The sequence below is a fragment of the Biomphalaria glabrata genome, chromosome 5, assembly GCF_947242115.1.
Source record: "Biomphalaria glabrata chromosome 5, xgBioGlab47.1, whole genome shotgun sequence".
Lineage (NCBI taxonomy): Eukaryota > Metazoa > Mollusca > Gastropoda > Planorbidae > Biomphalaria > Biomphalaria glabrata.
In genome coordinates, this window is record NC_074715.1 from 19,158,635 (window position 1) to 19,172,561 (window position 13,927).

General features: G+C 34.8%; 2 protein-coding genes across 8 annotated transcripts in view; one reads left to right on the plus strand and one right to left on the minus strand.

Moving 5' to 3' along the window:
• The window catches only part of LOC106066828 (uncharacterized), a 40,241-nt gene extending 27,648 nt beyond the window's left edge, over nucleotides 1–12,593 (minus strand). Inside the window, exons 1-2 of one of the 4 annotated variants that reach the window (XM_056029321.1) lie at nucleotides 12,352–12,593; nucleotides 7,026–7,066 (exon numbers count right to left, since the gene is read on the minus strand). In XM_056029321.1, coding sequence (XP_055885296.1) covers nucleotides 7,026–7,066; nucleotides 12,352–12,426 — 116 coding nt within the window. In that variant the 5' untranslated portion in view covers nucleotides 12,427–12,593. The remainder of the gene's footprint in view (nucleotides 1–7,025; nucleotides 7,067–12,351) is intronic. The other 3 variants (XM_056029322.1, XM_056029319.1, XM_056029320.1) reach the window with 3 other exon arrangements.
• LOC106066848 (DNA repair and recombination protein RAD54-like) overlaps nucleotides 1,042–13,927 on the plus strand; it is a 29,144-nt gene continuing 16,258 nt past the window's right edge. The window contains exons 1-2 of one of the 4 annotated variants that reach the window (XM_056029324.1): nucleotides 12,633–12,753; nucleotides 13,665–13,737. In XM_056029324.1, coding sequence (XP_055885299.1) covers nucleotides 13,735–13,737 — 3 coding nt within the window. In that variant the 5' untranslated portion in view covers nucleotides 12,633–12,753; nucleotides 13,665–13,734. Of the gene's footprint in view, nucleotides 1,061–12,632; nucleotides 12,754–12,888; nucleotides 13,025–13,664; nucleotides 13,738–13,927 lie in introns of those variants that run through there. The other 3 variants (XM_056029323.1, XM_013225943.2, XM_056029325.1) reach the window with 3 other exon arrangements.

Below are 13,927 nucleotides of genomic sequence, written 5' to 3' on the forward strand. Positions count from 1 at the left end.
GGACAATCATTTCTTGCTTGTTCTGTAGTCCAAGTTGTTCAGTAGAATTAGCACTATTTGACAGCAGTGCCCAGGACGACACTCGAAATAGTACAAGACTAAAAAAAAAAAACAATCTGCGAACTATTACAAGCACATTCATGTATCAGTGAGGACCTTTTGTAATGAAAAACCTCTTAGTCAAATTTTGTTTTCAAAGAAAACCTTACTATAGCTATTTATAACGTATACGCTAAGCTTTATATGTAGATCTAGAGAAAATATTTTGAAAAGGGTATCAGGAAAAAGTATATAAATAACTGCTATGAATAACTATTTTCGTTCAGTGACTGTTTGTGTAAATCTAGATCTACGTGTGGTAGCAACTAATGATTTGCCTTAAAAGTGGCTACTAGAACTTCAAAGGTTTTAACGAATCAAACTGGAGGTAGAACCTACACACATGGCAATGTCTACATGTAGGTCACGTCCCTCTAACCCTAAGCCTACAACAGTAAGGAAAATGCGGTTACCGCTCGATAACTCCCCCCCCCCCCCGGACAGACAGCCCGTGTCATGAAAGTATGTCACAAGTATGTCTGCCACGAGACTTACCTTACAGCAGCAAAAAAAAAATGTTCCTGCTCTAGTACCAAAACTTTGGAGATAGCGGGGAGGGGGAGGATGACAAGCCCTGACACGACACCTAACGGACACCATAGATATATATAGTCTATATAAAACAAATATAGAAATGTGTACAAATCCCTACGACTTTAACTTTAGTGCATAAAGTCTGTGGTACATGAACAATTCAAAGACAAATACAATGCCATTGCTGAAAGAACTTCAAATCTTATAACCGGTGCCTTATTCTCTTTCAATCTAGTACACACCAGATATAAAATCCCTAGATCAGCAAGCTAGTGCACAAGTACACGGTTTGAAACTCTAGCTGCACTCATTTACATTAGCTTTATGTTAGCAACCTGATGTCTCTTATTTGCCAGAAGCGTAGAGTTCTAATGGAGTACCTAGATCTAGTTGACCGTGGCCACTATGAAGTGTGCTGAAAGATATGGTCAGTATGGTTTTCAGTACGTTTACCTAGTGCATTGATGTCTCTAAATAGTTAAGAGCTGAACTCAGTCTACAGACAATTCTAACCAAATGGTATCTCCGTTGCAATGAGCAAGTAGCTCACCTGTTCCGCTCAACAGAACGGTGTGTGTGTGTGTGTGTGTGCGTGCGTGTTTGTGTGAAAGGGGAATCCCAAACTAGCTGCCACTAGGATAACGTCAGGGACGAATAAAGCCACTTTTTTTTTGGTGCTGGCGACGACGATGCAGCCAGCAGCACTCTGTTTAGTCTACAGTTGTATGAGCTAGCTGGAGTGTAATGTCACTGTTGCCTAGTTGCCATACAGGTAACTTGCTCCAACTGCCATAAGCAGTCATTCACAAGGTGGGAATTCATAGCTCAATTCAGCACTAACATATTAATATTGCTTTTTTTTTTTTGAACGTCATCAGAGAACAATTGACTCTAGAGTTACACAGATCACGTCCTCTTAGATTGCAATACAACAACAAGGCCACAGTCCGAATATAACAATCCAATAAACGTGTTGTATTACACCCAAATGGTATCATTGAACATAATAATGTAAAAAAAAAAAGACCCTCCCCCCACACACACACAAACTACCATTTAGTAACAACCTTTTTGTCCTGACAACCACGTGTGTAAGGAGACCACTTCCATTTAAAAAGAAGATTTGTTCGGTTCATCTCTGTGTAGATAAATATTAAATGCACATAATCTCCAGTGGCATTGTGAGGTACCTTCTAGATAGGCCTCAAGATAAGACAAAAGGGGCAGACAACCAGCCAAGCGTCACCGCTAACACACCTGACCCCCCCCCCCCCCCCACTTGGAAGATACAGCCCGATCATAATTAGAACCAGCCCATCTTTCATTTCCTCAACACCCCACCCCCAATGAATGGGATCGATAAACTATCGAATTAAAGCTATTCTAAAGTTGGCATAGGATGACAATGAGCTGCTGTGGGAGATAATTGACGCCTTCCAACCAAAGCCGCACCTAGACGCCATCTGTGCTCGTGCCGTTACAACAAAGAACAGTAGAGTTGAGACAAGAACTCCCCAAAACTTCTAAACAGCATACAGCTCTCCCAGACAAACAACCAAAACATTTCCAGCTACACCGGGGGAGTATCCAACAAAGGTTAAGAAGGACAAAAAGTTGTCATCGACCTGCCTGCACAGCACTAATTAGAAAAACAACATAACGTTTAGAAATCACTTTCATGTCCTGGACATTCATTCATTCAACTGGGCTTTTGCAACATAAATAATTTAAAAAAAAAAAAAAAAAAAAAAAAAAAAAGCGAAAAGCGGAAAAATTAGCAGGAAATGTGTGAGAACATTTGAGGATATGGTTTGGTACTCCAGTCTCCTTGTACCACAAGGATGTCCTTTTTCGGGACTTTATGACCACTTCCTGTAATTTTGCCCATAACACTCTACGGTCTCCTGGAGGAGGATCCTATCAATGGAATTGAGATGCTGCAGAAAGATCCTAGGTAACACATACTAAGAACGCATCATACAGAAATAGGATTACAAACAGAAATAGGGCCCCACGATGACCTGCTAACTACTGTTAAAACGCAAAGTAAAACTTCATGGCCCTATCAAAAGGTCCCCAGGGCTTGCAAAGGGAACAGTACCAGGAGAAATATGCCGACAGAGAAAACTAAGGGAAGACAAGAGAAAAGAATGGAAGGGCCAGTCATTGAGAGATAAAGGCAAAAGACAGAGGAATAGAGAAAGGCGGTCAACAGATCCTATGTATGACCCAAAGGTTCAACAGACTATAGGACAGGTGAAGGTGGGTGAGAAAATTCGAGGATACGGTGGGTTCATGAACAATCACTCACAATAAATGAATAAATACAGAGCGGAAGATATGGGCCTTGTATCTGAATAAGTTACCTAAGGTTTTCTTTGTTTTTTTTTACAGCAGTGTTATCACCCCCCTCCCACGTATGGTTATGTCAATTAGTTCCTGTACTTACTAATGTTATCTAGACACGACGTTTGAACAAAAGCCAACAGTAAATCTAGAACTGACATCCACCAGTCTCCTAAGGACAAGATAGTATCTCTTCACGAGGGTGACGTCCAACGGGAGTGCTGATAATCCACTTCAAACTCACAGTCAACCAACCATCTTCCTCAGTCCTTTTTTTTTTATGGAAAAGGGAGGGGTGGGGCTTAAAACCACAGATTATCCAATCTTTTAGTCTTGATCTATTCTTAACTTTAAACCGTGCTTGTGTTAGCGAGGTTGTGATGCCAAGAGTTTACACAGATGAATGGGAAGGAGCAGGTATCTGCCTGAAAGTGAAGTAGGTCATCCACCCCCAGCGTCTGCATGCGATACTCTTGTCAGAGATCAAAAAGATCACTTGCCAACCGACTGGTCAATGCAGATACCGGCGGCGATAAAACTGCTGACGTAGGACGTTGATGTCAGGTTAAAAAAAAAAAAGGAAAAAGCCAGGCTAGGCTTTCAGTCGCCCCTCCCATCACACATGCCATTCCGCCCTTTCCCTGCGCCTTAGCCCAATCGATTAGTTCTTCCCAGCACTGGTCCCGCGTATAATCAATTCACAGCGTTACTGGGTCAGTTCTACCACAGTGCAGCTAGAGCACCCTCCTCAACTCACCCCAGATGGGGGAAATAGCTTCACTTTGGTTGGGACTGACCCAAATCCCCAAGTCTACGCAAAAAAAATGTTTTTTAAATCAAAGCTATTCGTTGATGGTTGAAAACTCACCAGGCACTTGATAACCCCCATCCCCCTTTTTTTTCTTTCAATTCTGGTTCCGTTATACTTTTTTTTTTCAATTGACCGACTTCTGTTTGATTGGCGTGTCACAAGAGTACATTATCTAGGCCACAATGGTTCTTAGAATTCCAGCCAACGTGCATCAATTGAGTTAATATCTTTCAAGCCCTTTACATTTCGACCAGAACAAGACGACAAAATGCAGGTGTTTGCGACATTATGAAACCACACTAAACCTGTCAACTCGATAGAATGTAACTGGAGAGTGGAAGCCCCTCCCCTGCCACTAGGTTAATAGATTAAATGCTCACAGGAATGTTTCATTACATAAGTGCCTGCTGTTAGTCTCAACACTGCCACAATTTGATCAAATTGATTCACATTGCACTTGGAGGTCTCTAGTTTTGAACAATTCTGTCCAATACGCAAGAGATTTCCTGAAGTCCAGAATCCATTTCTGAAGGGAATGAGAAAGGCACTGACCAATGTAACTTCCGACCACATTGTTAGGCGTTTTTATTTTTAGGTATATTTATATCCTTGTACATGGAGCTCAATTAGCAGTCGTCGCCTTTCAAAAGTTGGCCTTGTAATTGTTTCTTCTGAATCAGCTAACACTAGATACTTAAGATAAACAACAAAACAGATAAGAAATGAACAATACAGTTAAACATGTACAAGACAGCGGTCCACCATGACCCAGCTTCAGTTGTATGCCTATGACAGTCCAATATCTAGATTTGTTAACTCGCTCTTTTTTTTTCTTTGTATATACACGCCAATAGACCATTTGAATGGTTGGAAAACCGGATCAATCTTTAGTAGAAATACAAGGAACTACTACACTAGAGATTTTTTTTTATTTTAACAATAGACAAGACGGAATACAATGTATCAACCTTTTCTGCATTTTTCTTCTTTTCACAGAAAAAGTTTCATTCTATGAAACCTGCTAAGCATAAGTAAACATACATGAACATGATCACACTATTCAAATATGAATTGATGCCAAGCATAGTTTAGTTGTATGTGACTGATATGTATGCGCATCTGTAGATCAGATTTCAATGAAGTATGTCAGTGATGCCCAAAATACAAACCGCAGGCCAGATCCAGGCCCACCGAAACGTCGGCACAAAGAGTAGAAAATCTACCCTTCATAAAAAAAGAGGTTGAAAAATAAATGTATCTTTATACTTACGTTAGGGCCCTCACTATTTCTATTATTAGTACCATGACTTTTAACATTTGTGCGTTAATGACAAGGGTTTCTGAATGTAGAATCTACCAGGAAAAGTAGATGGATCTTTTTTTTTTTTTTTTGGTGGAACATGATAATAACCCAACAAATTTGTTTTATTAAGAAATTTTAGCTGTTTTTTTTTAAAGATAAACGCATTATGAAACAAATATGACCGCATTAAGAAACAAATATGACGGCATTCTTGGTTTGAGCGGCAAATATTAAACTACGGCTATAGATTGAAGGATTTGCCAAAAAGAGACATGAAAATGAGTCGGTAATAAAGCTTGCTACAATTTAGCTCACATAAATACATAAATTAAGTCGTTTTCAGTACAAAAAATAAGCTTCCAACATCCCAATTATTATTGTAAGTTTCTAATCAAATAGTTTCAGGTCGATTTCATTTCGTTTTAGTTCCTTTTCGTAGATGTGGCCAGCAACATTAAAATGGCCCGAAAGCCCGAATTAGGATGGGCATCTATGAAGTACGTAATATGTATATTTAACTGGTAAGAATATATTCATACATGTTCTGACTTATTTTTAAACATTTATTTTTATTAATATTTGTGCATGTGAGCATTGTTTTTACTGAAAAATAATGGTAGTGGCAAAACATGCCAGTTTCAGTGGGGAAAAAATCAAAGGAAGATGTCTGAGGTGGTAAAGTAAGTGAGGAGTAAATCAAAGGAAGATGTCTGAGGTGGTAAAGTAAGTGAGGAGTAAATCAAAGGAAGATGTCTGAGGTGGTAAAGTAAGTGAGGAGAAAATCAAAGGAAGATGTCTGAGGTGGTAAAGTAAGTGAGGAGTAAATCAAAGGAAGATGTCTGAGGTGGTAAAGTAAGTGAGGAGTAAATCAAAGGAAGATGTCTGAGGTGGTAAAGTAAGTGAGGAGAAAATCAAAGGAAGATGTCTGAGGTGGTAAAGTAAGTGAGGAGAAAATCAAAGGAAGATGTCTGAGGTGGTAAAGTAAGTAAGGAGAAAATCAAAGGAAGATGTCTGAGGTGGTAAAGTAAGTGAGGAGAAAATCAAAGGAAGATGTCTGAGGTGGTAAAGTAAGTGAGGAGAAAATCAAAGGAAGATGTCTGAGGTGGTAAAGTAAGTGAGGAGAAAATCAAAGGAAGATGTCTGAGGTGGTAAAGTAAGTGAGGAGAAAATCAAAGGAAGATGTCTGAGGTGGTAAAGTAAGTGAGGAGAAAATCAAAGGAAGATGTCTGAGGTGGTAAAGTAAGTGAGGAGTAAATCAAAGGAAGATGTCTGAGGTGGTAAAGTAAGTGAGGAGAAAATCAAAGGAAGATGTCTGAGGTGGTAAAGTAAGTGAGGAGAAAATCAAAGGAAGATGTCTGAGGTGGTAAAGTAAGTGAGGAGAAAATCATAGGAAGATGTCTGAGGTGGTAAAGTAAGTGAGGAGTAAATCAAAGGAAGATGTCTGAGGTGGTAAAGTAAGTGAGGAGAAAATCAAAGGAAGATGTCTGAGGTGGTAAAATAAGGGAGGAGAAAATCAAAGGAAGATGTCTGAGGTGGTAAAGTATGCCAGTTTCACTGGGGGAAAGATGTCTGAGGTGGTAAAGTATGCCAGTTTCACTGGGGGAAAGCTGTCTGAGGTGGTAAAGTATGCCAGTTTCACTGGGGGAAAGATGTCTGAGGTGGTAAAGTATGCCAGTTTCACTGGGGGAAAGATGTCTGAAATGGTAAAGTTTCAAAGAAAAAAAGGAGCAAGATTTCTGAGGTGGTAAAATATGCTTGTTTCAGTGGGGTTGGAGGGGGGTGGAGTATGGAGCCAGTTTCAATGGGAGAGGAAAAACAAAAGAGGAAGGAGGGTGTCTGATGTGGTAGAATGCAATTCAGTGTACACTAGATTTTGACTATCTCAGCAGTGACAATTTCACTTAAATGCTAGTAGTTAAGAAAATAACCTACCTTATGGTGTCAACAATTTCTTCGGGTCCCTCCTTGCCTTCCTGAAAAAAAAAAAAGACCGAATTAGCACAATCTTTTTTATGGTGCAATTGAATGCAGCATACAAAAATTTCCACATTTAATAAAAATTGTGTTACAAATATCACTATGTTATTAGCATGGAAATTGCTACAATATTTCATCTTCATTTCCATTTACTTCAAAGCAGCTTCTAAAAAAAACAACAAAAAACAAAAGTAATATCCGAAAAATTATTAAAATTTTTTTTCGTAACAATTCATGAAATTTTATCTGTAAAAAAAATATATATATATGTTTATAAAGTTAGACTATGCCAAAGGCTTTCTAAGTGCAACACAAAAATATTTAAAGCTAGAGCAACATATGTTTTTTTTAATCACCATTAAATGCTTCTTGATATGTTTTAAGTGCTGCGCCATCAATAAACAAAATATTTATCTTTCAAGCCACTTCATCAGCAATAAAAATGAAACAAGAACAAAAATATTGTTTCGCCCTGTGTGCAAACAATGGTTTAAATTATTTTTTTTGTGCTCATTTGTTTAGGACCAGTAAGTAGAGTGCTGAAAGTAGAAGCTGATGTACAATGGAGACATTGAGCTCCAAATCTCAATCTTGAAAACAAACTGTAAGGCATAATAACTGATAAGTTCACCATATAATTCATGAATCAATTAGCAATGACATAGTACCATACAGTACAAAAATGACGAAAAAATATACCATTGCAAACTTTTTGTATACTTATGTATTCTTTTTTTTAATTTGATGCTTAAAAAAATTCTGTTTCAACATAATGACAAGAAATATCTGCTTTATCTACAAATATTCCTTACCATTATTCGTGTATATAACTATTTAAATAAAGTATTTTGCATTTCTAGCATTTATTATAGCTCTCTACAGCTGTTAAACCACTAGTCTTAGAACACGATAATGTACAAGATATGATAGACATTACATTTAAGTCCAAGTTAAACAAAATTAAAAGGCAGATGTTCAGTTAAATTACAGCTCATAGAAAAAAAAATAAAAATAGATGTATACAATTATTTACAGCCTGTTTGAAATGTATGATCATTAAAAACATTCTACAAGAACAACTATCTTCTCAGAACAAATATCTTTTCAATATCTTTTTAAATTGTATCTGAAAAGGATCCTTCACTGACACTATAACTAGATCTAAAATAAACTGAAGAAGACTTTGATTGACAATGACAGTTGCAGTGAGGCGTAAGAAAATGCACTGCTAATAAAGCTATTCTTTGATATATATATACATATTTATTAAAATGGGGGATTCTGCCACCTGAGATAAATCGACAGCTATTAATTAGTACAGTACAGATGATGAATTTAAAAAATTATTTAGTCTACTCTAGGTTCTAGACCTATATGAAGACTAATTGCTATCTATGGACCATTTTTTTCTGATCTAAGTTTAGTTAGTAGAATTATACTCTTAAGAGAGATTTATTTATAGATTCTAGATCTGGTCTTATAATTATAGATAGGCCTAACAGCAAGTTTGAACAAAGGTAAGAGAAAAAAAAATGTGTTTCAGGTGAGATGGAATTTTCAGTTGAGACCTTGAACAGTTGCTTTGTAAATTAGTACCTGGCTGGCAGGAAAGAATATTCAAAGAAGGGTCAATAATTAGTTTCTACAATAGTAAATAATACAAAACAAATTTAAATGCAGACATCTAGATCTAGTGGCAGGGCAAATACAACAACCTCAATTCTTTGTGCAAGTTGTTACAAAAAAGTACCCCCCCCCCCCCCAAACTATCATCATCATTAATAATGTAGATTGTATCATGAATATCCACGAGCAGAGATCTCCTCTTTTTATTGTAACTGCTGTCAATGCAGACAAGTGAGATCTCATCTGTAGACAACCATTCTAAAATGAAGATCTTAGTGAATTCTAATCTTTGTTTTATTATAAACTTGAATCTCAAATCTATAGTAGGTTTATACAATACTTAAATACAGTAGAGCAGAGTTTCCCATTGTGGGGTACGCTACCTCCAGGGATACGAAAGAAGTTTGGAGGGGTATGCGTTGCTACTCACTTACTATGCTGATTTCTTTTTTAAATGCTGATCTATTATGTTCTGTTAAATAATTTAAGGTAAATTATTAACAAATTTTAATTCACATTAGGAGGCGCTGTGGCTGCGTGGTAAACTTTTTAAGCCCCAGGTTCAAATCCTGGTGAAGACAGGGATTTTTAATTTCCGGATCTTTGAGTCCACCCAGCTCTAATGAGTACCTTACATTAGTCAGGAAAACGTAAAGGCGGTTGGTTATTGTGCTGGTCACATAACACCCCAGTTAACCGTGGGCCACAGAAACAGATGACCTTTATATCATCTGCCCTATAGATCGCAAGGTCTGAAAAGGGAACTTTACTTTTTAATTCAAGTTATTTAATATTATTTTATATTTATGCAAACTCAAGAGCGGTGTTTTTCAATGTCAAAATTTTTTCCAGAACATTCTAGATACACTTTAGAAGCACATAAAATAAGCCCAAATAAGTTAACACAGAATTGTATGAGATTTAGAGCAATAAAAAAGGAATTAGAGATATTTTAAAATCTTCGCCACATGGAGTGGAAGGTCATTTATTACGTGTCCTAAAATACATGTTTCAATTCCATATGTGTGGGTTAAAAAGGTTGGGATCGCTATGTATTGTCACTGAGACTAGCTAGTATTGTAGAGTATTGGGAGGTTTCAAGACGATGCTGACATTGTGAAATTTGCATAGCTATGGCTTTTGTTTGGTTTGAAAAAAAAAATCAAGAAATTCATAACGAATTTTTATTTTGTCAGCCTTTAGTTGTTCATGCATACCTTTAATGTTTTGAAAAAAAAAAAAAATTATGTATAGAAAGTTCTAGATCTATCAGTATCATCTAGAGTAAAGCTGCCTTATTGAACATATTAAGCCATGTTGTGATGATTTTTTTTTTTTTGCATTTTAATTTTTATAGGTTTAATGGTTAGGCCTAGAAAAAAAAATTATATAAATATAAATATAAATATATATATATATACTCGTCATTCATTGGTCTGTAAAAATAGATATTATTATATGTTGTAATTTTCACTACCCTTTGTTAAAAAACATCTGATATCAAAGCAGTGTGGGGCATGTATGCTAAAGTGTCTCCTCAGCAAAAAAAATTTTTTTCCTGACTACGATATCGTTTTAAATTGTCTTTTAGCTACTGAGAATTTACTGAATAATCTTGTATTTACTTTAAAAATTTAAAATACATTGCAAGAAAATAGATGAGCACTCAAAATAAAATTTTCTATGTGGGGAAATTTTCAGAACAGTAAACCTTAAGAACACCCCTCGGTATAAATCATAGGTTTCAAAATGGATAGCAAGGGAACTGATATATATATATATATGCTCCCCTTTCAATCCTGAAGCCAAACATGTTTATAGGTCTTGCTCAGCTGTTGCATCATGGGGCTTTACAAAAGCCTAAGCACCAGAAGCACCATCATTTACGTGTATGAGATAAAAAAAAAAAAAAAACACTTTCATACCTCTGAATATCTGTGTACTTTGACACCAAATAGAATTAAAATCTTCCATAGAAATGCAAAACTAAGTACTACATGTTAAATATTAAAAAATGAATCATGCATGTACTACCACAGTATTTCTGTAATACCATTAAAGTAAAGACACATTGATGAAAATAGGATGATGGCATCAAAATATGGGAGACAAAAAAGGGTGATTCGATATATATGGCAGCTTTACCCTAGATATAGATAGATTATGTCTAGACTCTCTTTATATATCTGATCCATAATTATATTCTCAGCCTCAAGATTAGATATTACTAGTCTCTCTCTCTCTCTCTCTCTCTCTCTCTCTCTCTCTCTCTCTCTATATATATATATATATATATATATATATATATATATATATATATATATATATATATAAAGAAAAAGTAAAGTTCAGACCTTGTGATCTATATCTAGGGCAGATAATGTAAAGGTAATCTGTTTCTGTGGCCTATGGTTAATGAGGGTGTCATGTGAGCAGAACAATGACCATTTGCATTTACTGTCCTAAATTTGTCAGGTATCCATTAGAGCTGGGTGGACTCAGAAGCACCCAAAGATCTCAAAAATAAAAATCCCAGCCTTCACCAGGACTCACCAGCATAGGATTTGAACCTAAGTACTATAGAGTCAAAATCTAGAATGTCCTATACTGCCTATCTATAGATTATAGATATCAAAGTCTATAATATATCTAGACAGTTAACATAATCTGTCATAATAACTATTAACTAAGATAATGAAAAATTATAATAATCAAGACTAAAGTAAATACATAATCATAATCTACTAGATTAAATACTAATAGATCTATATAGACATAGATCTCTAGATAAAAATAGATTTAACTAGATCTATAGTAATTAGTAAAGTATAGTATATCATAATCATGTCATACTCAATACTCATAGTCATAGTAATAGACACAGACTTCACAGAGGAGTTCACAGACTTAACTGAGACTAGTACTGGTTCAGTGGTTACTAGACTAGAATGACTAGATTGGTCACTAGATCTATCCTCTAGTAGAGTCTCTAGTCTAGATTCTAGATCTAGCCTAGAGTCAATCTAGCATTAAAAGCATTATCTGGCATTATCATGATTACAATATATATTATATAATAATCATTCGTGCTCTCATTAGCTTGGTCATGGTAATAATAAATATCAATAACAATATTAAAATAAATTATTGAATAATTAAGTTTAAGTTATGAATGATATGAATAATGAAATAATGAATACATTTTATATTTATACATTGTTTCATCATTGAATATAATAATAAATATGAATAAAAATAATGAATACCATGATAAAATGATGATTGAGTTGAGTCTATTAGTTTAGACAGTTTAGTATTAGATCTAGATCTAGTAATAGACTTTAAATAGATGAGTAATGTCAATGTATTAGATCTAGACTTTTAGTCACTATAATTAATAATTATAATACTTAAATACTCAGATTACTGACAGACAGTGAGTCTGAGTGACTGAACAGTGAATTAGATCTACTAGTAAACTAGTACTAGTCTAGCAATAGATCTACTAGATTCTAGTTAAATTCTAGTACTAGTCTAGTACTTTTACTAGATCTAGTTCTAGTAGTTAAGTAGTACTTACTACTAGTAGTACTAGTACTAGTTAACTAGTAGTCGTATAGATTATATTATATAGAATATATATAAGCCTACTTACCGAAGTTGCAACTGGCCATTTCAATATCAAAGGCTCTGCACCAACCGGACTATGCAACTTCAATTTTTGTGCCATTATTCCACTTTTCAGCTAGGCCTAACACGTCCATGAAATGGTCAAATTCTGAAATAACATTTCCACAACTTGACCATTTCTTCTCTCACTCAATGACCCACATTTAGCGTCGGAAGTCTCGTAAAAACTCGCACAGATAGGTTGGCTAGTCTCAAAATATTTTATGGTCACACACTTTCAATTCCAATGCGATTGGCCAAAAAAAATATAGAGTCTATCGACTTTTCCTCATTCAAACCGGCTGCAATATTAAGAAAACATAGATATTTAACTAGAATATAATTCACCGTTGTTGTTTCAAGAACAATTATACAATAGTAGATCTAGGTCTAAAAGCTAAATAATTCAAATAGATCTACACAAAATTATAAATTAGGATCTAGATCTAGATTCTAGACAACATAGACATCTAGAATTAGTAGAATGGTGTTTGGGCTTTTTTTCCCTCCCTGTTACAAATGTATAATGACCCGGAAAAGAATAAAAACATAAATATAGAATGGCGGCTATTTACAATTTTGCAGCAAAAAATAAATAACTTTCCTTAAAATTTAAGGATGTTGACGTCGAATAAGCACTGTTTCGGCGTTTATTTCCAGTAAAGACTACTTCATCGTGATCATAATTCATGACTTTGTTTGACACTGCCACTATATGATATTAAAAAAATATAATGATATTATCATTTGTTATGATAATTTTAATAGACTTGTAACTTGTAGTAAATTATAGTTAAAAAATACTAAAAATAGCCTTAAATTTAAATAGGCGAATAGTCACATTCATAATATAAATATTTTATAGTCTAAATATGATTTATATAGACTAAATTGTCGAAATATAGATTCTAATGATTGATTTGATATCACATATATGATATTGAATAATTGATCATTATTATAGTAATTTTAAATTTATAGATCTAGACTAGACTCTAGATCTATATTACTATATAACTATATAATTATTATTATATTCATATTCAATATTTTAAAATATTTATATTGATCATCCATGAATTGATGATTGGATTCCAATTCAAGTCAATTTGATGATAGAATCATAGATCTAAATTCTAATTATAATTATCTAGATCTAGACAATCTAGACTAATTCTAGACTGATCCACAAAGTGACAATTCAATCAATTGGCACAAATAGCATTACTAGAGTATATTTGATCTAGTGATCTAGAATTAGAAAATTATTAGAATCTAAGTCATCTATCTCCAATCTAGTGACTCTAGACCTAGGACCTAGTCATCATAGAGTTGATAGAGAGTCTATCATTTATACTCTGTCTTTAATATGGTGAGCAAATCTCAATTATCATTCTCAATCTTAGACTTAGATTACTTACTTACTAAGTTACTTTAAATGAATTTAAATACAAATCTGTCAAATCAACAAATTTTGAAATATTCTAGATCTAGAATCTATATCATCTTTCTAGATCTAGAAAGTCTGTCATTTTAATTTTATGGTGAGCAAATCACAATTT